Source organism: Drosophila kikkawai, chromosome 3L, assembly GCF_030179895.1.
Source record: "Drosophila kikkawai strain 14028-0561.14 chromosome 3L, DkikHiC1v2, whole genome shotgun sequence".
NCBI lineage: Eukaryota > Metazoa > Arthropoda > Insecta > Diptera > Drosophilidae > Drosophila > Drosophila kikkawai.
In genome coordinates this window covers 5,098,803-5,123,501 of record NC_091730.1, presented here as the reverse complement: position 1 = coordinate 5,123,501, position 24,699 = coordinate 5,098,803, and the positions used below count along the sequence as shown (strand labels likewise).

The following is a 24,699-nucleotide window of genomic DNA, read 5'->3' as shown; positions in this document are numbered from 1 at the left end:
ATTCGGCCGATTCAAGAGACCACGAGGACTCAGATTCACCTGACCATACGGCTTCAAAAGACCATCAGGATTCATATTCTCCTGACCATAAGGGATCAGATTCGAAAAGCCATGGGGATTCAGATTCGTATGACTATGAGAACTCAGACTATTTGTACTCAGAACCGCCTGACTATTATGCCTTCGATTCGGCCGATTCGAAAGACCACGAGCACTTAGATTCGCCTGACCATACGGCTTCAAAAGATCGCCAGGATTCATATTCTCCTGACCATATGGCATCTGATTCGAAAACCCATGGGGATTCAGATTTGCATGACTATGAAAGCTCAGACTATTTGTACTCAGAACCGCCTGACTATTATGCCTTTGATTCGACGGATTCGAAAGACAACGAGCCCTCAGATTCACCTGACCATACGGCTTCAAAAGACCATCAGGATTCATATTCTCCTGACCATAAGGGATCAGATTCGAAAACCCATGGGGATTCAGATTTGTATGACTATGAAAGCTCCGACTACTTGTACTCAGAACCGCATGACTATTATGCCTTCGATTCGACCGATTCGAAAGACCACGAGGACTTATATTCGCCTGACCATAAGGCTTCAAAAGACCATCAGGATTCATTTTCTCCTAACCATAAGGGATCAGATTCGAAAATCCATGGGGATTCAGATTCGCATGACTATAAGTATTCGGACTATTTGTTATCAAAACCGCTTGCCTATTATGACTCAGATATGCGTGACACAGATTCGAAAGATCATGTTGACTCAGATTCGCTTGACCAAAAGGATTCAAAAGACCATGAGGGCTCATATTCGCTTGACCATGATTCAGATTCGAAAGATTCGGCAGATTCAAAAGACCGTGACTCATATTCGGAAGGTCATGAGGACTCAGATTCGAAAGACCATAAGGACTTAACTTCTCCTGACTATGCGAACTTAGATTCTCCTGACCATGCGGACTCAGGTTCTAAAGACCATGGGGACACATATTCCCCTGACCATGAGGACTCAGGTTCGAAAGACCATGAGGACTCAGATTCACCTGACTATGAGAACTCAGATTCGCAAGACCAAAAGGACTTAAATGATCTTTGTTGGAGGATCGCTAATCCGATGGTGAGTGAGGATTGCAGTGGATATATGTACCATTAATTATATTTATTATTATTATTCTCCAGAACGCCATTTGGTTCTGGCTTTTACCCTTCACTCTGCTGCTTCTGCCCGCCGTCTACTGCAGTCACTATCTGCGAAGTCGCATGCGGAGTTTAACGAGTACTTCGGCGGATACACTGATATCCCTATGTGAGGAGAACTTTGTGCCCCCCTGCACTCTGCCAGTGGGATTACCACACAGTACCTGTTGCAGATATCTGCCAATTGTGCCGGAAACGAATGTCGATCAATTGGAGCCCAGAAAGGATGTATATGTCCATCAACGGGTATCGATACAGGAAGTAACTAAAGAGTTTATTTTGTAAATAAAAATTTACTTGAATAATATTTGCAATTGGATCAGGCTTTAATTGTTTTACACTGAAAAATTTAAAAAAATGCGTTAAAAAAAAAAAAAATTTAAGTGGCTGTTACATGGGTCAACCCCCTTAATTCAAAATAAAATGAACATAACACTTCCCAGCACCAAAAGTCAATAGGTTTACACTATTTTTAAACCACAAACAAAATAACAATTATATACAACATAAAATGAAGCTTCCATTTAGAGCCTGTCTTGGTTTGTCCATGATAATGATCCTGCCCTTCGGCCAGTGCCCCAGACTATGGGAGTCAACGGCCCTGAGTGTGTACAATGGGAGTACGGATACTACTCCTGGCTGCTGTTCTTCGAACTGGCTGACGCAGTTGCAGCAATCCTGGTGTCCGCTGCTTAGGTTACTAATTCTGGGTTTAGTGACGCTGCCGATCTACAATGCAGTTCTCATTCTGGTGGGGTGAGTATTGTGATCAAAGATTTTGTCCAGAATATTAACCAAGAGCTTATGCTTTAGCTGGCTTTTCCATTGCAGCACCAAGAGCAATGCAGAGCATTTCAGGCTGGACACGAGACCTAAGAAGCATCCAACCCCACAGTCACCGTTAATTCCACCAAAGCCACCACCACGCATAAGGCGCCGTTTAACTTTAAGTTCTCCTAAAAGACCAAGTACTTCCGCACCTGAACCCGTACCCTATCCCAATCACAAAAATCCATTTGCCGAACATGAACAGTACCAGGTTCTGAGACGGAATCTTCAGTTAGTCCTAAAGGGCCTGCAGAATCCGCCGTTAGAAATTGCACCTCCAATGCTACCGGAATCTATCATAAAGCGTTCCGAGATACCTTCGGAGATACTTTCGGATGTAGCCTCCTTATGTCCATCTGAGGTCCAGAAGAAACGCTCAAAGGTCATCTTCAAGCGCCTTTGGCAGAAATGGAGAAGCCGAAACAAACTAAAGACGTCTAAGAAATCACTGGTCAGCGTTTCCTCTTCTAGCTGCTCCAGCACCAACGTCTCTAGTTGTTTTTATGTTTATTTAGAGGAAACCTAACCAAGTTCGAAGGCTGCACACAGTCATGTATATTTATTGAGAAATCCCAAAAGAATATGTTTTATTTTTTTTACGATTAAAAGTGTGCTATAAAGGCCTTGCCTGGAGAACGCCTCTATTTTAATAGAACACATCCGGTAGCCGACGCCGCCGTCGACAAAGAGCTAAGCGACAAACCTTGTTCTCGCATCAATCAAACCAATACAAAAAAAAAAATTAAAACTTAAAACGGAAAACTGAAAACTAAGAGAAACAAAATAAACTCTAAACACAAAAGTAAAGCAAACAAAGGCGAAAGCCCAAAGCAACTACCGGGTGAGCTTGCTCTTTCGTTGACTGCCTGATTAACGGGCAGCGAAAGCAGATCGCTATCGACTCCGACTCTGACTCAACCCCCCCCCCACAGGGCCAGTGCCATCACCGGCTCTACCTCCAACATCCAAGTGCAGCACCATCATTGTCTGTGCTACAATGGCAGGAAGGGATGAGGCCAAAGAGCACGGGAAAAAAGCAACAGAAGCTGGTACTTATGGCCATCTGAACATGCAATGCTCTTCAGCTAAGACAGCTTTAATTAATCTAGAATTGAGCTTAAATATTAAAAAATAACAATTTAAATAATAATTAATGATATACGGTGAAGGTAACAATAACAGAGACTGGGATTATTAATTTATTAATAATATAATTTATATTATAATAATATATATATAATTTTACGCCGAAAAAAATAAACCTTTATGAAGGGCATTTTACACACGCGAAAAATACAGACATATATGAGCCCAGACAAGACAACTCCCAGACGAGTTTTTTGTTCTTCCACTCTTTTAAATCAGACCCAGAGATTCAAGTCCACAGTCAATTTTATATGGCAAGGCACTCCCGAAGGCAAGGCCATTGAAAAGTGAAAAGCGCCGTATGTGTTTCTTCAAAATAATTTTTAGCTTAAAATTAAATCACGTTTCTTATCAGCGATGCGATGCGAGGCGATACGATTGTGAGTGCCTTTCTTTTTCCACAATTACCAAAATCATAAAGGCAGCCAACAAAATTACCTAGCAACAAAAAAATCACAAAAAATAAAGCAGTAGCAAGTAGCAAGTAAAAGTAACAACAACGAAATTTCACTTTCAATTTCTGTGTGCGAGTGTTTATTCGGTACAAAAACAAATGACTTAAGGCACGAACTCGGCCACAGTGAAGGTTAAATCGTTCGATTTGATATTCAATCTACGATTTTGAAAGCCGTCATGCCAATGCACCTGGAACCCTCCGAGGGAGGTCTCTAGCTCCCACCTGAAACGCATAGACAATTTGTCCCATTGAAATATCACTTTTTTCTCTTCCTGCATTTCGATTTTCAATTTATATATCCTTGCAGGGTATTAGAACTTTACTCAGGAGTTTGCAACGCAGTGAAGTAGACATTTCCGACCCTATAAAGTATACATATTTTGTCTGTGTCTTAATAATCGAATTTGATATATTTCCTGTTAATTTTTCTATTAATTTCACGAGAATGGATCGATTCTTAATAATTCAATTGCAAACTGCAAGGGTATACAAAGTTTGACGTGCCGAAGTTAGCTTCCTATCTTGTTTGTTTTACCTTTCCGACGTGAAATCTAGTCCACTTGCGAAACAGAGCATCTCGAAGAGTTTTCTCGTCCGAAACTGGCACACACAGAATTTCAAAAGCTAAAGGAAAAGGCAATATAAAAAGGAAAAGCCAGAAAGCAAAAGCTGCTGCAGAAAAAACATCAAATGGCACGCAATGGAATTGGGCATTAAAATGCACGCAATTAAGTCGACCAATTTGATTTACAGTGAAAGGCAGTGAAATTTATGGCATGCAAAGCGTGAGAAGGCATCTGGCCTCGAATTTGGCCAGGAATTGCCAACCAAGAACCCCCCTGGACAGGGAATAGATTTAAACAATTATAAAAAAAAAAAAACCAAAGAAAAACTGCCAGAAACAACATCATCTGTAAGTATTTGTTTCACTATATTAGAATGCAGGGCATTCTAATTATAATCAAAAGATTGCAATGCTTTTAAAGAGTAATTTTTGGCCCCATAGAGCATATACATTCTTGATCAGCCTCAAGATCCGAGTCGATATAACCATGCACTCAACCTGTGCGGACTTTCGTTTTCATTTGAACCTAATTTTCTAACGTTGGTTCGCTTATTTTCGGGGAGGCGTGGCCGGTCAGGAATGACGCTGGTGATTGGACGCGGATTTGGTATTGATTTGATATTGGCTTGGATCGGGCTGCTCTTATGAAACCCTTTCCATTATGCCCGAGCACACACTGCAAACACCGGCGAACACCTATGCAAATGAGACAGAGCTAAGGCTGCCACCTCCTGCTTTCTATCGTGTGAAACGATAGCCGAAAGTGTTATGTGCTGCGTATTTTGTAAATCATATTTCGAATTTGAATTTGCATTTGCCACGGCTTGACGCAGTCCCAGATGGAGAGATGGTGCTTCAAGATGGGGATCTGCCCGGAGACGTTTGCCTGACACGGCTCTTGGCCGTTTGTCTTTATGCTAATCAAACATGTTTGTTTACAAAATCCCCAATCTGATAACAAATGGTGGTTGCTGCCGCCTCCCCCAAAGAAATTGGGTGGCGACCGGTTTTACCTAGCTAAGTTATCGAACCATTAGGTGTTAACCCATTTAAAATTTTCCGTACCTGAGATTAAAAATGATGTTAATGATAATTTACTTTAATTAATAAAGAGTAATAAAGTTAAGAAAGTTTAAAAATGTATCGCTCCTGCATCCGAATGTTCTGTAAATGAATTTTAAAATCTTATAAAACTTTTTCATAAAAAGTTATGCCAACCAACGCTATAAATAAACAATTTTATACAAAACTAAACCTTATTAATGAAAATTAATTTAATAAAATCAAATAAACATCTAATAAAAATCTAAACCAGTGGAAGCAAGTTTCGGCTGGAAGTCCGTTCCATTGGAATACATACTACCGCTATTAGCTAGTTAACCGCGCTCTGTTAACACTCTGTTAATGGCTAACAGTGGCTACGAAGGAGGCCAAAGCAAAGCATAAAAAACTGAATTTTCCATGCAGCTCACAGCGCCGCGGAGTGCAAACCGAAACTGTTTTTATGCTGCTGCTTTTGTTGCTATTGTTGTTTGTTTGTTGTTGTTGTTTTTGCTGGACTGCTGCTCGTATATGGCTTTCGGACGTGGCGGGCCTGAAGCTCAACGCAGCGCCCGAGCCAAAATAAAAGCCGAGCGCAAAGCTAAACTCAGCACGACTCTCTGCTACTCCAATCGCTGCACTGCGAGAAAGTATTAACTTTTATTTTAAATAAAATATGAAATAATTAAATAAAAACAAGATAGAAAGCTAACTTTGGCCAGCCAAAGTTTGTATACCCTTGCAGGTAACAATTAAAATTTATCATAACTAAGTCAAAAATGCATTAATTTCGATTCGGAAAGCAGTTTTGTGTTAGTTTTTATTATTTTAAAAAAACTGCATACCAAATTTAAAATTTTAAGAAATCAAAATTTTTGGTCATTTTTGAGAATTTTAATGATGTAACCCCTTATGATTTTTCGCAAAAATGGCAAAAAAATCGATTTCTTCCGGACATGTCTAGAAAGATTCGCATGTTAATGCTGATCAAGAATATATATGGTTTATGGGGTCGGAAATGATTCCTTGACTTGGAAAAATATTATTTTGTATTATAAAATCTGATTTTTAAGCTTCCTTTCTTGTTTTCAGTTCATTTCTGAGTAGAATGCTTCTACGATTCCTTTAAAGGTTAACTGCTTCTTTTATTATTATTTTCTCTTAACCCTGATTTTCTCAGAGTGTCGACGTCGGCGTCGCTGCCTTGGTCGCTGTCGTCGCCTTGTCTTGGCAGCTGGTGGCAGCGTCGGCCTGGCTCCGCCGGCAGAGCTCTCAGTTTCTCAGCTTTGGAGCCCAGTTTTGGATCAGTTCAGTCCAACGTGCGAGCTCGCAGTGACAAGTCAAGAAAAGACAAGAAAAACGAACTGAAACCAAAAAGCGGCAGGATTTTTGAAAGTGACTAGTGACTAGTGTCGGAAAATGTGCGGTATTTACCCACGACAGTTGTAGTTTTTCCAGCCAGAGCGGTGTGTGTACCAGTGTCCATATCAATCGGCAATCTCCAATATCGAAACCAAACTCCAATTGCAAATCGCAATCTAATACCCACTGTCATTTCAAGGAGAATCGATTTTGCGGCTGACCAAGCTCTTGGATACACGCGGCGCGGAGTTGAGTTCAAAAATGGTGAGTGAGTCCGAATGTGTGTCAGAGGCATGGGCATAGCTATACCCATGGAAATTATCATATCCACAAGACATAAAGCAGCGCCCCCACAAACCCCCCTTTGAACAAGAAGCATGCCAAAGAATATTGAAAGTCCGTTGACGCAACGGAAAAATGAATGTTAAGCAGCAGCAACTTCATGGCACTTGGGGAGAACGTAAACGTAAATGTAGAATGCACGGTTCAAAAATTGTTATTTAATCATTATTTTTAATTAAATATTAGAGTTTTTTTTTTTAATTTTCAAAGAGTATTTTGTAGCTGTTTTCATTTGATAATTTATACTTTTAGAGACTTTACTCAACATCAAAACAACTAAAACTATGTTTAGGCCACTCAATATTTGGCCATGACTTTTATCGAGTCTCCTTTTTTTATTTGAAAAATTATTAATTACATTTTAAGGCTAAGTTCAGGCGATCATAATATTATTGAATTGGTTATGATGTTTTAAAGCTATGTACTTTGCTGTACTTTATTAAATGTTCTAGAAGAAATAAAGAAATAAATAAAAATAAAATATAAGCTTCATAAGCTTATTTATTTTATTTATTTATTTTGTGTTTATGTCTTAATTTGGCAAAATTGGTATTCTATATCAATAATTTTTATTATATATTTAAGTATAAATGTCAAAATAGTACAAAGTGATAAATTGGCCAAAACCAAGTGTATCTGTGTTGTTTTTTGCTTTAAAAAACCTGTAAAATAACTGTCAGTTCTTGAATAAAACAGATTAAAAATTATATTAATTATGGAACAGAATGCGTTTAATTTAAATAATTAAAAACGCTTCTATGCTACCTCTATATAAACTATATTTTTCTGTGTAAGACTGCGAGACAGAACAAACGGCTGGCTGGCTGGCTGGCTGGCTGGTCGAGTGTGAGAAAAGCAGCAGCATAAGGCACACGGACTTGGGCAACAACGACAACGGGTTCTGTACCGCTACTGCTGACCGACCGAAGTTGAAGGCAAACTTGTCAAAGACAATGAATAAAACGAAATGAAATAAACGATAAAAGCCAGTTGGGGGCCAGAAGTTGTTAAGAAACAACAACACACTGGGAAAAGGCGGGGCGGCGTTTTCAGTTTCGCTTTCAAAGGGGGCGAGAGCGCACCGTAGAGTCTCTTCAATTGGCCAATTGGCAACGGCTTTTACTTCCTCAGCTAAGAAAGAAAAGCCGAGAAACTAAAAAAAATGAAAAAGCTAACTGAAAAAGCGAAAAGCGAGCTGCCCTGGTCGAAAAAAGATTTCCATTATGGCCGCAGCAGGCGGCACGCCTCAATTTAGCCAGCAAGTAAAAGTTGCAGGCGCACAACAATAGCACTAACAATAACTAGTTTTGTTTTACAACAATTAATATTTTTGCAAAAAGGAAAACAACAAGCGAAAAGGCAAAGCCAAAACCTATAACTCGCCGACTCGCCGTCGATTGGCAAATAGTTGTTGGCAAAGCAACAGAAACAGAAAAAAAAAAGAGCGGAAAAAACTGGTCTCGGCAAAATGAAAAACCCGCAAAAATTAGGTTCGAGTCTCTCGAAGTCCAACTCAAATATCGAAACGTAAAGTCTCGAAAATAGTGGAAAAGCAAAAGCCAATCAAAATCCGAACTCTACCAGCTTTATAAATTAAACATTTGATTTTATGTGTCTCTCGCTTGCTCCACAATGCACGGGATCGGACGAAATATATATATCTATATATACACCCAATTCCATCATATTTCAGACTGTGAACGAGTGTATAATGTGGAGCAGGTCGAAATTTTGTACGATTTTGAAAGAAAAGTCGCAAAAAAACAAAGCAAAATCTTAATTGACAGACGGGTCAAAGTTTTCATTAACTAACTGCCCCTATTTTTATCCAAGTTTAGTTTTAATTAAGATATGGATTAGGATTTTCATAGGTTTTTACTTTGCCAAATAAGCATTATTTGAATTTTTAAACACAGATTTTAATTTTTTTTTATAATTTTTGAGTGGTTTATAAAGGTTATCCTTTTTATAGCAAGTTTCGAAATTATTCCATAAATATATCTGGTATATTTGAATGATTTTAAATATATTTAAAGACCTTTAAAGTGGGGTAGGTCCAAAATGTATGTAATTCCAAGACCACCAGAAAAAAACACCTCTAAAATATAAACAATGACGAATGCTAATTGGTTTCCACTGCCTTCGTGCACTTTCCCAGCATTTCGCTGTTTTTGGCTAATAACTCTCTTGGCCCGACCCCGCCTTCGGTCACGCCCCTTAACAATAACAATAACAGTGACACGCGCTATTGACAGCCGTGACTGACATGTGTGCAGGCCGTCACTGTCGGCAGAGTTACACGCCTGAAACGTAGTGTACTGAAACTGAAACTCTCACTTTCGTTCGAGGCGAAATGCCGCGCTGACAATTGAATGAAATGAAAACACACTTTACACTGCCAGAGAATTTTGTTTGCAAAACAAACCATTCAAATGGCAAAGACAGCAACAGCAACAGCACACTGACGACGAGCTGCTCGTGTTTACATTCGAAAAGCTTCATGGAAAAATAAGTAAAAACATACAAGACAATATAATTGCAGAGCGACAGACTTTCTCCCTTACAGAAAAACAAGCAACGCATTTTTCTTTACGGCCTTTTGCCAGCTTGGTATTACTTTTTTTTTTATAACATTGTGACGGAAGTTGCTAATGCCGGCCGACTGGGCGTATACGTAATGTGAGTGTCAGCCAGCGATTACGAGGGTCCTGCCTTGTTTTTATTTTCTTCTTTTTTATGCCAGATTTGGTAACCGATCGCGCAATTAGCTTGAATACATAGAAGAAGACTTGAGAAAGTTAAATTTTAAAAGAAAAATAAACAAAATATTTATGCAATTATTAATTAAAGTTATAATATACATGAAAATGAATGTTTTTTATTTTATGTAGGTAACCAAAAAAACTATAAACATAATAATAAAATATATTTGCTCATTTTCAATACATTTTCCGAAGTATACCATACCTTTTTGACCTTTTGTTTAACTCAAAACTAACCCTGAATCTGTGTGACTATTTTTTTGGTGTGATTAAATCAATTTTATGGCAGCTTGATTTTACATAAATTAAATGCGAATAGGCCGAGCCAAGCCACTCATTGTTAGCAAACACAAAGCATTTAAAGTTAACATAGAGCAATCTATAATATTTCTATGAAATAAATGTGAATAAATGCCACACGACTCACAAAACAAGCTGCTAAGCTGCCCCCAAGTAGCTAGAGCAATAACCATTTGGCTTTAGTGTTAAGCTCACAGTCAGAAGTGCCTGGAAAATATCTATCTAGATTCTTATTCTGAGATACTCGAGAGACTGAGAGGCAGGCGAGCTGTCACTTTTGGCCTAGCCCTGACAGCCCAGCTGCAGTAGTTGTTACTGGCTTTCGGTTTTCGGTGTGTGTGTGTGTGTGTAGGCCGACTCGTAAATGTATAGAGAAAATCGAGTTGCTGCTCGAAGTCGCGCTCACTTTTATGCTGATTTGTGTGCATAGTTTGGCTGAAATCGAAACGCATCAAATGGTTATTGAACTCCTCGAGACAAGACAGTCAGTCAGTCAGAGAGACGGACAGGCAGATAAACATATGCTCTAGGAGTGAGAGTAAATCAGCAAGTCATTGCACAGAAAGAAATACGTAATTAAACTGACTAGAGAGATATAAAACAAAGCCAATAACAAAACTATCATTAAACAATAGCAGATTATAATTCTTGTATTTGTAAATACAAAAAAGAATCAGCATTTGGCTTTACTCTTAATTTCAATGATTTTTCAAACGAAATAAAAAACTAGTTTCAAATTAAGCCAATCATCAATCAATTTCCATGACAATATTGCTCTATTAATGTCAGCTTGAAAGCCTGCCGCATATTTCTCTCTCTGCACCGCCAATCAAAAGATTGAGGCAACGAACTTGCTGCTCGCACTACTACTGCGCTGTGCAAGTTTCAGTTTTAGGGTCTAGCAGGAAGTGCGACAAAAGCCTGGCTCAGCTCGCTTTGTTTGCTCGCTACGACGAGATCCATCTTAATTACCACGCCAGTCCAATGTCACCACAACGGAGTGGAGGGGCGCACAAATAAATGTTAATTATGCTTGAGCCAAATCTGAATCCATATGCTTAGGGGATCTACGCGTGTGTATCAATCATTTGTCAGCTACAAAACGGAGAGGTGACAAACCGAAATAAAAGCCAATTCAACGCGAGCGGCAAACTCGTTCAGCCGCGTCATTATATAAAAGGCGGAGTATCTATATTTATCAGTCGTACCCGGTGTCTATATATCCACAACGGCAGTGGCAGCGACATAATCGAAATGTCAAGTCGATGGATGGACTTGGACTGAGCCAAGCGCGGTTGCACAACTTTGGCTTTTAATAATTGAAACTAATTAGGCGAAAATTTATAATTTGTGTTTATTTTGCTGATGCAGATGATGCTGGCCCCCCTCCGTTGGCCATAATTATTAGCAAGTTGTGGAGATGATAGAAAACTAAGGCTATATCAATATAACTGGGGGTTATTGGTAGGAAAATGTCAATGTAAAAAACTATTTGTAAATGTAATACATATAAATATGTATACTTGTTATAATTTTATATTTATGGTATATTTTTAAATTTATGAAAAATTGAAAGATATAAAATATCGATAAATTAACATTTTTAATATCGAAATAAAATTGTAATTTAAACTTTAAATCAGCCAATACATTGAGAAGATTATCTTTCATGTTTAATTTTAATAAAATAAGTCATCGATAGTAAACTCGATATATGAATCGATTTTTTATATACTTAACTTGGCAATTTTTTATATTAACAACAGAGTTATAACTTTTATTTAAATTAAAAATATAACAATACTTGTATATGAAAAATATTTATATTAGAGATTATTTTATATATTTCAATTATCGATTGGTATTGCTATGACATTTACAATAATTTCGATATATTGGCTATTGATTTTTCTACCAATCAGTATCATTTGGCCATAAATTCATCCACCCTGACGAGACTCTACGACCAGACCTGGCCAATAAAGTAACTTGACTTAATACCGTTTTACTGTCTAGGCCATAAACATAAGCTCTGATCGAGGCATCAAACTGGCCACTAAACTGGCCCAGCCTCGAGGCAATCGGGCAGGCATTTAATTTGAATATTCACCATCTTCGATGCCATGCGTTTGGCCGAACGGGTTTGCCCTGGTGTCTCCGATTTTGGCCAAAAGGTTAAAGTTGAGCACAAGCACCTGCTTTACGGCTTTCGTCTGAACGGGAGATGCAAACCCCGCATTAACTTGCTAATAATACGAATTTCACCGTTTCTCGTCGCCGCTTCCCTATGATTTGTTGTGTCTTTTCTGTTATTATTTTTGTTGGTTGTTTGTTGTTTTTTTTTTTTTTTGGACGCTTTGTTTATTAATAAAAGCGCATATATGGAGTTACGTAAGGAGGCGGCTGCTGGCGCTTCTGCTGCTGTTGCTGCTGCTGCTGCTGCTTTTCTCCTCGTGTTGCACTTGCTGCGGGCGATGACGATGACGATGACATAATGTCCGCACAGTCAGTTCCTTATTGCCGCCAAGGGGCCGAAACACGCCTCAAGAAAGTGCCAGTGAAAATATGATTTTTCGAGAGACACACACACACTCGGCTTATGCGAAGAATCATTTCGTGGAAAGCCATTAAAAAAATGTGTGCAGCACTTCACTTCTTATAATAAAATCCCTAATTTGAGCTTATTCTGATTTCGTTGTTTAAATTAAGGTATTTTTTTTAAGTTTAATTATCATTAGCCTTTTTTGTAAACTTGATACCCTTAGGTGTATTTTTTGTTTTTGTGCTTGAATATTTAAATATGTTCAAGAATTATTTAATATTATACAGCAAATGATGCTTTATTTTCTTATTTATAGAGGAAACCGAATTAAGTAAATATTTTATGTTCGCCTTGAGTTTTATTTTGTGAGATCAAGTGGATGAGATTTCACAATAGTTATGAATTCATGAACTATATAGCATAAACGTCATAAGAGTCTGGCATTTTCCAGGCCGTTAGCTTTGTACAATTTGTCTGTCTCTCGTGGTTTCGCCAGAGTGAGCTTCTGACAAAAAGACCCAGAAATAAAGGCTAATGTTGAAGCCAAAAACTGAAACCGAAATCTGACAAAAAGCCCAAGAAGCTGGCGACACTGACAAATGGCAAATTCTTTACGAGGCCAAAAGCAAGACAAACAAAACAAACTGGCAAACAAACGGACATAAATTTTATTGACATTATGAACAAGATCGCGGTGTGTAGGAAATGCTTGATCTGGCGGCACTGGAACGGAAGTGGAGACTGCTGCGCACTCGACTGTTGAGATTTGCTGCTGCTGCTGCTGGCCTGGCATTGCAATGCCGCTGCAAGAATAATGGTTATATGTTCTCGTTCGGTCTCGGTTGCTACTGCTGCTGCTGCTTTTTGTGATAGTGACTCAGCAACAGTTGGCTGGCATTCATATAGTACATATGTGCCTCACTCACGTTTAGGACATTAAAAACGTCAAACCGACATGCAGTTCCATAATTCAATGGGTGCGTCAAGAAACCACAGAGAGATGTGTTGCTTAATCCATCATGAGTGGAGGTGCTCAAAGGGTCTGGCTGGGTATACCTGGTGATTATGGTGGCTAAAATATAGTAATTTTTATTTATTTCGTGAGGAAGAATCTGGGGGAAATAATGAATATGCCAAGAAATTAAGTTTTTATGATTAAAAGGACAAATATATTATTTTGAGGCTTGAAATAATAACATAATAAAAGTAATTTTGTAGTATTACAGACCCAATAAGAAAAAATGTCTTTAGAAGGCCAAGAAAACAATAGATAGGTAGGTATATAAAAGTATATTTCTCAGTGTAAGAAGCCCTAGAACTGGCTCTCGAAATCTTAGTACACATTTCATATATATTTTGTTTACTGTCTGCTGCCGCAACTCGTTTTCTTTTAAAGCGTCAATGGCCGCTTCAGGGTTATGCTGCAACAGGAAGTAATTGCCAGGGAGACCAAGCCAGATCTGATCAGATCAGTTCAGTTCAGGAGGAATCCGGCAAAGCACCGCACCGCACCCAAAAACTGTACTGTAATTGGCAATTGGAGTCGCATATTCTCGCCCTGGCCAGTCCCAACTAATTGCTATAAGCCACGGTGCCATTATTCTAATTGATCCGTGAACCAGTTTCGGTTTAAGTACAAACTGACTCATTCAGTTGCTCTGGACTCGTTTGCGGAGCTCCGGCCAGATTGCGCAAGGTCGTCTGGTCGGCGGGACAGGACAGGTGCTCACGACTTGGCTTAATTGTGACGTATGCAACTGGTCCACCAAGTAGTTAGCCGCAAAAATCAAAGCCAAGCTAAAATTATTGCCCAAACAGTTATGACTTATGTGACTTTACATCCCACATCCCAAAACGCATGTCGCGGCGGCTTTTCTTAAATTTTCTCTGTGTGATTTTTGTGTATTTTCATTTTTATTTTACCTCTTTTTACTTTGTGCTGCGCTGCGTCTCACCTTGAGCTTAATTTCGGTCAAGCAAAAAGGCGTTCAAGATTTAATTAAATTTAGCGGCGCGACAGAGCCGACGGACGGCCGGACAACATTGATTCGACAGCCGCCAAAATGGTAAATGGATGAGGGGAAAGCCGCTAACGACCACATTTAAATAAATCGCACTTCAAACGAGCTTTCGAGCGTGCAAGCGCCGAACTGCAGCTCCCCCAAAAACGAAAGACTTAGGCGACGAACGCGACGTAGGCCCATGATTAATGCAACATTTTGCGTAATTTGTCGCGCCTGTTGAAAATATATTGAGGGAGCATGAGCACCAGCAACAGTCAGCAACATTAAACGGCAACAAAAGCCAGAAAAAATGTACGCAAATGAATTGCAATTTCTGCGCTTTCTGTGCTTTCGTGCAAGTGAAATCCAACAATCACACAAAACGGCTCATATTTTCACATACCCTCGATATGATTGGGTTAGGCGGGGTAGATATGTTTTTACTATATATAAAATAAAATATGTATGAGATTTAATGGCTTTTAAAAGGATTTTTTAAACAGTTTATATCTGAAAGTTTATTTTGAAAATTAATTATACTAAAAACCTTAATGTTTTCCTTTTAAATGTATCTTAAATTAAATAAGATTCTTCTATTCCCCCATTCCCCTATAGTCTTAACTTTTAATTATTTAAAAATAGTTAAGGGTATCCCCCAATTCGAAACCCCTGCTGCGTTTAAAATGCAATTTTCTCTGATTTTTCATTTGGACTTGCTGTTTCTTTTACTGTTTTCCTTTTTTTTTTTTGCGCAAGACAATTGAACAAATCCAATCATGCTGCTGGAATGCAGTTGGCTTGTCTCTCCTTGTAGCCAGTGGTGGCACCCGGTACTCCCCCTCCCCCTCTCTCTCTTTCTATTATTTATTGACTTTTATTTGGCGCTGTCGTAACCGCAGTCAGACGCAAAAACCAAACTTACATACGACTAGGCGGCTCTTTTTTAAGCCAATAAAGAAACGTTAGTTAGGCAGGGAGCTACACGGTTAAAATATATATTAATTTAAATTAAAAAATGCACTTCTCTAAAAAAAAATGTTTAATTAATATTCTTTGGTCTACTTTTGTAAAAGATAATTAAAGAAATTAAGTGTCAAAACTTCATAACATGAAACAGAGTATTTTCAAAATTTCCCCCCGTGTAACTTGGCTTTGCTCCAGCGAGCCGTTAGACAACATGGACACTAGCTAATGATACCAACACATATAGAAAACAAAAAACAAAAACACAAAACCAAACACACAATGGACATTTGTGGAAAACTTAGCAAATGCAACTTGGACAACTGCCCGAAATGGACAACAAAGTACACAAATTTTACGCAAGAATTGTATTGAAAGATGATTTGCTAAAGCAAAATAAAAATAATACAAAAAAAAAAACCAAAAAGGCAGGAATTCTGAGAGGTGATTTTCGCTTTCGCACAAGGAAAATGAAAGGCATTTGAGAGCCAAGCTTTGAGCCAGAGCCCAGTTGGATTTCTCTTTACGGTCATTCCGTTCATGTTTATTTCCGCGCCCAGTTCCAGAGCCAAAGATCCAAAGCGAGAGCAAACCAGTTGGTCCAGTACGAGACCGAGTCCAATCCCCAAACAGTCTCCGTTGCCGCAGCAACTTTGCCTAACTGGCCACACGCGATAAGGAACCTTTTGCGTTAGCTGTTTTGCTTTGGCTTTGCTTTGCCTTTGAGAGACTCTTGGTAATTTATGCAGCCGTAAATTAATTTAAATAAATAGCCCAAAATATATACAAGTTGAAACCAGTTTCACTTTTTGTTTTTCTTTGAACGATCGAGAGATCTAAGGAAATTGCGATCCACTGAGAACGATTAATTGGGGGATGTGACCATAAATTGTCAACCTTTTTCGGTTCGTGCTGGTGACACGACCTTGAGCGATACCTGGGGATTTAATATCCACATCCAGAGCCAGCTTTCTAACTGTAAGATCTGGAATTTAACAATCAACTCATGCCTGTGCCAATTCTGGCCATTTCTCTTCTCTCCGCGGGCTAACTGTTTGTTGGTTCGAGGGCCTGCGGCTCAATTTGCATAACCCTGGCGTTGTGTAAGGTGTTCTTAATGGAGATGCCCGCGGAATGACCAATCAGGTGAACGGCTAATGGCCCAGAGAACCTCTACTAATAATATAGGTAGACGAGGTTATTTGCTAAAAAAAAAACTACAAGTAAAAAAAAACATAAACAAAAGCCATGTGAAAGGTACACATAAGGTTTAGTATTTGTGTAGGCAAAGATAAAATACATATTTTAAAAGCATAAAAACAACTGCATTCTCTTTTGGCTTGTTAGATTTTTAAGGTTAATGTTTTTCGTTGAAACTATAAAATTTCTTTGAAATTTATACATGTTTGTTTAGATTTAATTGAAGATACTGTCAGCACGTTGCATTTAATTGGCGTGTTGTTAGATTTATCTTTCTTAATGTTTAGGTCAAAGCCAAGCTCACCATTTATAATTAATGACTCTTTTCCTAATGCTATTTATTTTTTTGCCTAAGCAGGAAATCATAATAGCAGCTTTGGCTTCTTTATTCTTAATTCGTTTCGCTTTATTTAAGCCATAGTTTCCAGAAATTATTAATAAAGCTTATGAATTATTAAAAAAAACTGGTTTTGTATTCTTATTTTCTTGCCACACTTTCACTAAGCACAAATTAATCAGGGAATTAGCAGAGAATTGTTTACATTTAAAAGAAATTAATAAATGTTTTGACTATTGATTTCTATTATCATTTGTGACCCTTTTAAGACTTACAAATAACAGTCTCTTAAGACCAGTTTAATTATTATCTTTGTTTAGTTTTTAATACATTTTAAAACAAGTTTTATGTACTAAAAAACCTACATAAATTAATATCTGCAAAATGAAAAACGACCAGCCTCTTCCCGTCACTTTGGAGAACTCGGGTGAATGCTACTGGAGGTCAGCTTGCCTGGGACCGGCTTTCAAAGTCGAGTGACTCTTCACAAAAACGGCTAATAAGCGTCCAAAGTGCAACTGAAGATGTCAGACCAAAATCTTAACAGCTCTATGAGCACTGCCTCCTCTAAAGACAATATACAATGGACAATGGAGGGGCCGGCACAGGCGCATAACTTGTGACAGTCGAGTTGAATAATTATGGGCAGCAGCAAAAGCAACGGGCTAATTGTTAATTAGTTTGGCCGAGCAATCGACTCGGATCAGGTCGGTGAGGAACTGGGTCAATGTCGAGATGGTACGTGTTCGGATTCCGTGGGCGCCAAAGGGAACTGACCCCGCGGGATCTCACTTGTGCCAAGTGTGCGAATGACCTTCCCTCTGGCCCAATTTCAGGTGGCAGCCGGCAACAAGTGCCACGTAATTTGTCGAAAGTCGACATGCCCCCTCACATATAAATCACAGATTATTAATCGTACATCAAAGCATAAGCCCGAGTGATTAATTACCTCTTGTCTCTCCTCTCTTTCGACAGTTTCCACCGCGGTTGCTGCGAATCGCATTTGTGATATGTCTACTGATTGTATTGCTCTCGCCCTCTACAGACAGTGCGCAAAGTAAGTAACTTTATTTAATAATAATATTAAAATTTAATAAGTGTATTAAAAGATGTGACAAAAAGGTTTACCAAGGGGACACCCGGGTTTGAACCGGGGACCTCTCGATCTGCAGTCGAATGCTCTACCACTGAGCTATATCCCCACTTATATAAGGAGCTAGAAGATACCCAAGAAACGCCACCAAACGCTCACCCGATCTTGGTGCGTGGGCGAGGAATAATGCCTATCTTTGACTATTTTTAGTTCCTTCTTTAGTCGTCTATTTCTTTGCTGTAGTTGGTGGGCGGAAGTTGATAAACAACGACTGTTGACTTTGCCTTTCCTTATTTTGTAACCCATTGTATTGGTTATCTGTCATTATCACTTCACTTTACTTGTTGTTTAACCCATTGAAAAAAATTAATTAGAGAAAGGCAAAGGGCGTGGCAGCCAAGCCCTGTCAGATAACACCTTAGCTCCTAATTAAGCGGTAATTAAAAACAAATTATATAAGAAAACAAAGGAAACAAGGAAAACAAATGGCATAGACAAAACAGAAGTAAATATATTTCGAATAACCATCAGTTTTCATATAACTAGTTTGAAATGCAAATGTATAAAAGGCTGCAGACCGAGATTGGCTACTTCATTAATGATAATAAAGTCTTTTAACAGAAATTAGTTTCGTGCAAGCTACGAAATATGTGCAAATATTTAAGACGATAAAGGGGAACTACAAAAATACATTGAACATATTTATTGTTTGATTTAAAATCAAAACAGCAGACGGCTTTCTGTAAAATTTCACAAACTAAAGTGCTATTTTGTATTTACTTAAATTTTAAAATAAAACAAGTACTAGAAACAATATTTAAAACGAAAAAATAATAGCAAAAAACAAGGGGACACCCGGGTTTGAACCGGGGACCTCTCGATCTGCAGTCGAATGCTCTACCACTGAGCTATATCCCCATGTTGGCAGGCGGTGGCTAAACTGACACTTGATTGCTACCACCGCTGTTCTTGTTGAGAATTAACCCTCGGCTGGGCAAGAAAATTAAGCAGCCAAGTTATAAATAAAACGACTTGCAATTATACAACAGATTATACATGAAATTAAAATGCAATTATTTATGGCTCTTGCAGAAACATAAAAATGGATATTTAAGCATTTAAAGCTAGCCACAAATTACAAACGATTTGTTAAGATTATTACGTGCAGTGGAGGAAAATAATTCATTTGCCAAGGAAATCAGCTAAATAAATAATTATTTTAATAAAGTAATTGCTTAAGATGATGAAGGCTTTATTTGTAGAGTTAGCAAAAAGGTTTACCTAGGGGACACCCGGGTTTGAACCGGGGACCTCTCGATCTGCAGTCGAATGCTCTACCACTGAGCTATATCCCCAAGTGTGACTGCGGGCTCCACAGCAGCCTCCAAGTGCCAACAGTCGCCTCTATATGCTTAAAATTACATCAGAACAGAGCCTGATATCAGCAGAAAGTACTCCTAGAAAAATAAATGATAAGCACTGATCAGAATAACAATTCTAAAAAAATAAGAACAAAAAAGTTTACCAAGGGGACACCCGGGTTTGAACCGGGGACCTCTCGATCTGCAGTCGAATGCTCTACCACTGAGCTATATCCCCAGTTGGAGTTCAAGCGGCCAAACGGCAACTAGAGGCGCATGGCGAGCCAAGCGAGAAAGCTAAAAATAGCCACAGCACAAAACAGCCACCGCCTTCGCCCCCAGACCCTGGTCCCACCCCTTTTATTCGGTGCCGGCTGCTCTGTGTGGGCTTGCGCAGTGGAAAAATGCAAAAGATACGGCCATTAAATGAAATATTTAAACAGGTTTAGCAATATAATCTCGCATTGTTATTTCTGCTGCAACAATTCCAACTCATTTAGCGAAATTAACAAACGAAACCGGTGTGGGCCAAGCGGTATTCCATTAATAATTACGAATGCATGTTTGCTTTTGGCATCGGGCCCCAAAAGCAATATCTCTCTACCTTCGATATCTTAATTACTGGGGTTGCCTGGAGAATCGAGTAAATCTCAGCGTCACGACTTGGCCAGAGTTTTCGGCGGATTCAAAATGTATTTCGAACATTAATTCGAAATTATCGACACTCCACGATCGCAAGTGGTTGACAATCCAATCGCAATTGCCACTACGATCACCGATTGAGATCGAGATTGCGACAGCCAGCCCCGTCATTACCACACATTGCCGCACCGATGGCTGACGGCTGACAGATGACAGGTGCACACCAGCATCGCTCAGGTGCTCAGCTACTGTACTTTACGCTGTCGCCATGTGCTTTGGGATTGTGCAACCTCTGGGCAAGGTCAAGTTTTAAACACTTTTGTAGGTCATATGTGGGCGAAGCTCTCGAAATGAAAAGGGAGGCTGCCTACTTCATTTTATCAAAGAAAAGCCTAATTTTTTGTTAAATAAATAAATTCAATTTTATTAGTTCGATAAACTGCTTAAAAATTAATTATTTATAATATATGTTAACCTTTTAAGTATGTCTAAATTTATTTACATTAAAGGAAAGGTCCATCTTCTTAATCTGTATTAATTAATTATAGTTTAGAATAGCTAAGAATAAAATAAATTTATTTTATGTTTAAAAAATGTTAATAAATAAAATCCCGTTTCAGCCAAAACCCGTCGACGCCTGCGACGTCCCACAACGTCGGTCAGCTCGTCGCGAAGCAACCTCATCGACTCTAAGAAGTCCACTGAGGCTCCGGCTCCAGCGGCAGCGGAGAAGCGCAGCGATCAGATCACTGCCGCCACCACCACCAGTGTCCGGCGCACTCGTCTCCGCTCCAAGGCGAAACTGGGCGGAGCAGCTGCCGGAGCAGCAGCAGCGGCGGCTGGTGGCACTGCCCTGGTGGCCAGTGGATCCTCGCTGAAGGGCAAGAAGACCAAGGTGGATGATGGCACGCCCAAGATTGTGTGCTACTACACCAATTGGTCGCAATATCGCGTCAAGATCGGCAAGTTTGTGCCAGAAGATATTCCCGCCGATCTCTGCACTCACATTATCTTTGCCTTTGGCTGGCTTAAGAAGGGCAAGCTGAGCTCCTACGAGTCCAATGATGAGACGAAGGATACCACTCCCGGACTGTACGAACGTATGATGAACCTGCGCAAAGCCAATCCCAAGCTGAAGGTGAGTTATCTTAAAAAATGTCTAAAAAAAAACATTATGAATTTAATCTTGTTTATTTTATTTACAGATCCTTTTGGCCTTGGGCGGCTGGTCCTTTGGCACCCAGAAATTTAAGGACATGTCGGCCACGCGCTACACCCGCCAGACCTTTGTGTACTCTGCTATTCCCTTCCTCCGCAAGCGCGGCTTCGATGGCCTGGACATGGATTGGGAATACCCCAAGGGCTCTGATGACAAGAAGAACTTTGTCCTGCTGCTGAAGGAGCTGCGCGAAGCCTTCGAGGCCGAGGCCCAGGAACTGAAGAAACCCCGCCTATTGCTCTCCGCCGCCGTGCCCGTCGGACCCGACAATGTCCGTGGTGGCTATGATGTGCCGGCCATTGCCAGTTATTTGGACTTTATTAACCTGATGGCCTACGATTTCCACGGCAAGTGGGAACGCGAAACGGGACACAATGCCCCGCTGTATGCTCCCTCCACCGACTCCGAGTGGCGCAAACAGCTGTCCGTGGACAATGCAGCCAGTTTGTGGGTCAAACTGGGTGCTCCCAAGGAGAAGCTGGTCATTGGCATGCCCACCTATGGACGCTCCTTCACGTTGGCCAATACCGATAAGCATGGTCCCAATGCCCCCGCCTCGGGCGGTGGACGTGAGGGTGTCTATACCAAGGAGAGCGGTTTCTTGGCTTATTATGAGATCTGCGAGATGCTGCTCAATGGCGCTGTCTATGTCTGGGATGATGAGATGAAGGTTCCCTATCTGGTGGACGGTGATCAGTGGGTTGGCTTCGACGATGAGCGCGCCATCAGGAACAAGATGCACTGGATCAAATCGAATGGCTTTGGAGGCGCCATGGTGTGGACCATTGACATGGATGACTTCAAGGGTGAGGTTTGCGGTGGAAATGTCAAGTATCCGCTGATTGGAGCCATGAGGGAGGAACTGTTGGGCATTTCGCGCGGCAAGGAGGCCAAGGATGTGAACTGGACAGCCATTGCAGCCACATTTGAGGATATTGAAGAGGTGAGTTTAGGGGAAATAATCAAATAAATTAATAAAATTATTCATTTCTACGTTTATTTTAAATTCCAGAAACCTGAACCCATCAAGATCTCTGTGGATGAGGTCCTGAACAAGGTACGCAAGCCCCAGGTCCTTAAGAAGCAGCGCATCAAGTCTGGAGCCAATGCGGTGGATACAAACAGTAAGTTCACATCGCAATCCTTCCCCTAAAAAAAATCTCTAATCAAAACTCTCTATCCGCAGCTCGTCCCGCCCAGGTCTTCTGTTATCTGACCAGCTGGTCAGCCAAGCGACCGGGAGCTGGCAAATTCCAGCCGGAGAACATCGATCCCAAGCTTTGCACCCACATCGTTTATGCCTTTGCCACGCTCCAGGATTACAAGTTGACAGAAGCCACCGATGATGATCCCGAGAACTATGAAAGTGTGATTGCTCTGCGAGATGCCAATCCTGATCTGCAAATCCTGCTGGCCATCGGTGGCTGGGCCTTTGGCTCTACACCCTTCAAGGAGCTCACCTCCAATGTGTTCCGCATGAACCAGTTCGTCTACGAGGCCATCGATTTCCTGCGTGACTACAAGTTCAATGGCTTGGACGTGGACTGGGAGTATCCGCGCGGCGCCGAGGATCGTGTGGCCTATGTCAGTCTGCTGAAGGAGCTGCGTGTGGCCTTCGAGGGCGAGGCCAAGTCTTCGGGTTTGCCACGTCTCCTGCTCACCGCCGCCGTGCCTGCTTCGTTTGAGGCCATTGCCGCCGGCTATGATGTCCCGGAGATCTCGAAATACCTGGATTTCATCAATGTGATGACCTATGACTTCCACGGTCAGTGGGAACGCACTGTGGGTCACAATTCGCCGCTGTTTGCCTTGGAGTCTGCCACGGGATATCAGAAGAAACTGACCGTGGACTATAGTGCCCGGGAGTGGGTAAAGCAAGGTGCTCCCAAAGAGAAGCTTCTCATCGGCATGCCCACCTATGGCCGCAGCTTTGAGCTGGTCAACGAAACTCAATTTGATATTGGATCGCCCTCTTCCGGTGGCGGCAAGGCTGGCAAGTTCACCAACGAGGCTGGATTCCTTAGCTATTACGAGGTGTGCTCTTTCCTGGCGGCGGACAATACCACGCTTGTCTGGGACTCGGAGCAGCAGGTGCCCTTCGCCTACCGCGGCAACCAGTGGGTGGGCTTCGATGATGAGCGTTCGCTGAAGACCAAGGTGAGTAGGAAAATAATAATTCTTAAATTTAAATGCTTACCCAATGGCCATTTTACAGACCGAATGGCTGAAGGAGCAGGGCTTTGGTGGCATCATGGTCTGGTCCATAGACATGGATGACTTCTCCGGCCGCTGCGGCAGTGGCAAATATCCCCTGCTGAGTGCCTTGAGCGAGGAGCTGAAGGACTACAAGGTGGAGCTGGAGTACGATGGACCCTATGAGTCCCACGGCCCACGAGGAGCCTACACCACCAAGGATCGTAAGTGGTTATAAGATTATTTTATATATAATATAAATACAATTAACATTTACCCATCCATTTTAGCCCACGAGGTGACCTGCGCGGAGGAGGATGGACACATTAGCTACCACAAGGATTGGGCTGACTGCACCCACTATTACATGTGCGAGGGCGAGCGCAAACACCACATGCCCTGCCCCGCCAACCTGGTCTTCAATCCCCAGGAGAACGTCTGCGATTGGCCCGAGAATGTCGAGGGATGCCACGCGCCAACGGAGGCGCCTGCCTAAGAGAGATCCGCGTAGCGAAGGATGTTAATATTGTTAATATTATATAAAAGCGATGCCCTAAATTTAGTTTTAAGCGCGAAACTGCCACAAAAAAAATCTTTTGCTGCCGCCGTCCCCGCCCGAAAACTAACGAAATACTCGAAAAAAAAAAACGTTGCTAAATTTCGTCTGAATTTTTTGTACACTAATTATAGTTCTAACTTAGTTAAGTAAGTAGTTTTTATGTCTTAGTTACAAATTCGCGCAAGAAACAAAGGAAACAGAAAAACTGAAATCCCGAAAACACAACCAGAACTTTCTTCTAGGCTCCCAAAACTAACTCTCGCACTCTCTCCCGTTCTATATGGTTTATATGGAAAGCGATAGAAACTTCCGTATAGCAAACTGTGATAATCATAAGAGACCAATAACCAACCAAAACCAGATCGGCCCTAGAAATCACTATCCAAATTCGTATCCCCTAAAAAAAATAAAACCAAGCGAAACAGTTTCCGCTATATCCATCTTTCTGCCGCTTTTGCCCCTCCTAATATATCTTTCTTAAACTCTTTGAAACACAAAAAAAAACTCAGCACACAGTGAAAATTTGTACATTTTCAAGTTTTAACAATAAAATTTGTATTATAGAGTTGTA

The 24,699-nt window shown here is 40.6% G+C and overlaps 3 protein-coding genes and 4 non-coding genes across 8 annotated transcripts; 3 read left to right on the top strand and 4 right to left on the bottom strand.

Moving 5' to 3' along the window:
* Nucleotides 1-153: 153 nt before the first annotated feature.
* On the top strand, nucleotides 154-1,504 carry LOC121503139 (protein starmaker). The gene is made up of 2 exons (XM_041777302.2): nucleotides 154-1,133; nucleotides 1,196-1,504. The coding sequence occupies exons 1-2, from the start codon at nucleotides 276-278 to the stop codon at nucleotides 1,496-1,498; spliced, it is 1,161 nt and encodes a 386-aa protein (XP_041633236.1). The 5' UTR covers nucleotides 154-275; the 3' UTR covers nucleotides 1,499-1,504.
* Nucleotides 1,505-1,634: 130 nt separating this feature from the next.
* On the top strand, nucleotides 1,635-2,677 carry LOC108079731 (uncharacterized). 2 transcript variants are annotated; one of them, XM_041777322.2, is made up of 2 exons: nucleotides 1,635-1,969; nucleotides 2,045-2,677. In XM_041777322.2, exons 1-2 carry the CDS (start codon nucleotides 1,725-1,727, stop codon nucleotides 2,565-2,567), a joined length of 768 nt encoding a protein of 255 aa, XP_041633256.1. In that variant the 5' UTR covers nucleotides 1,635-1,724; the 3' UTR covers nucleotides 2,568-2,677. The 2 variants fall into 2 exon arrangements, with proteins under 2 accessions (XP_041633256.1, XP_017029631.1); XM_017174142.3 differs by having other exon boundaries at nucleotides 1,637-1,969; nucleotides 2,027-2,677.
* Nucleotides 2,678-6,554: 3,877 nt separating this feature from the next.
* On the top strand, nucleotides 6,555-24,665 carry Cht7 (chitinase 7). Its single transcript, XM_017174398.2, has 8 exons — nucleotides 6,555-6,876; nucleotides 18,037-18,118; nucleotides 20,778-21,295; nucleotides 21,363-22,319; nucleotides 22,389-22,500; nucleotides 22,563-23,533; nucleotides 23,592-23,793; nucleotides 23,860-24,665. Exons 1-8 carry the CDS (start codon nucleotides 6,874-6,876, stop codon nucleotides 24,063-24,065), a joined length of 3,051 nt encoding a protein of 1,016 aa, XP_017029887.1. The 5' UTR covers nucleotides 6,555-6,873; the 3' UTR covers nucleotides 24,066-24,665.
* TRNAC-GCA (transfer RNA cysteine (anticodon GCA)) lies at nucleotides 18,192-18,263 on the bottom strand. Its single transcript has one exon. It is a non-coding gene; the product is annotated as a tRNA-Cys (tRNA).
* TRNAC-GCA (transfer RNA cysteine (anticodon GCA)) lies at nucleotides 19,001-19,072 on the bottom strand. Its single transcript has one exon. It is a non-coding gene; the product is annotated as a tRNA-Cys (tRNA).
* TRNAC-GCA (transfer RNA cysteine (anticodon GCA)) lies at nucleotides 19,438-19,509 on the bottom strand. The gene has a single exon. It is a non-coding gene; the product is annotated as a tRNA-Cys (tRNA).
* Nucleotides 19,682-19,753, bottom strand: TRNAC-GCA (transfer RNA cysteine (anticodon GCA)). The gene has a single exon. It is a non-coding gene; the product is annotated as a tRNA-Cys (tRNA).
* Nucleotides 24,666-24,699: the final 34 nt, after the last annotated feature.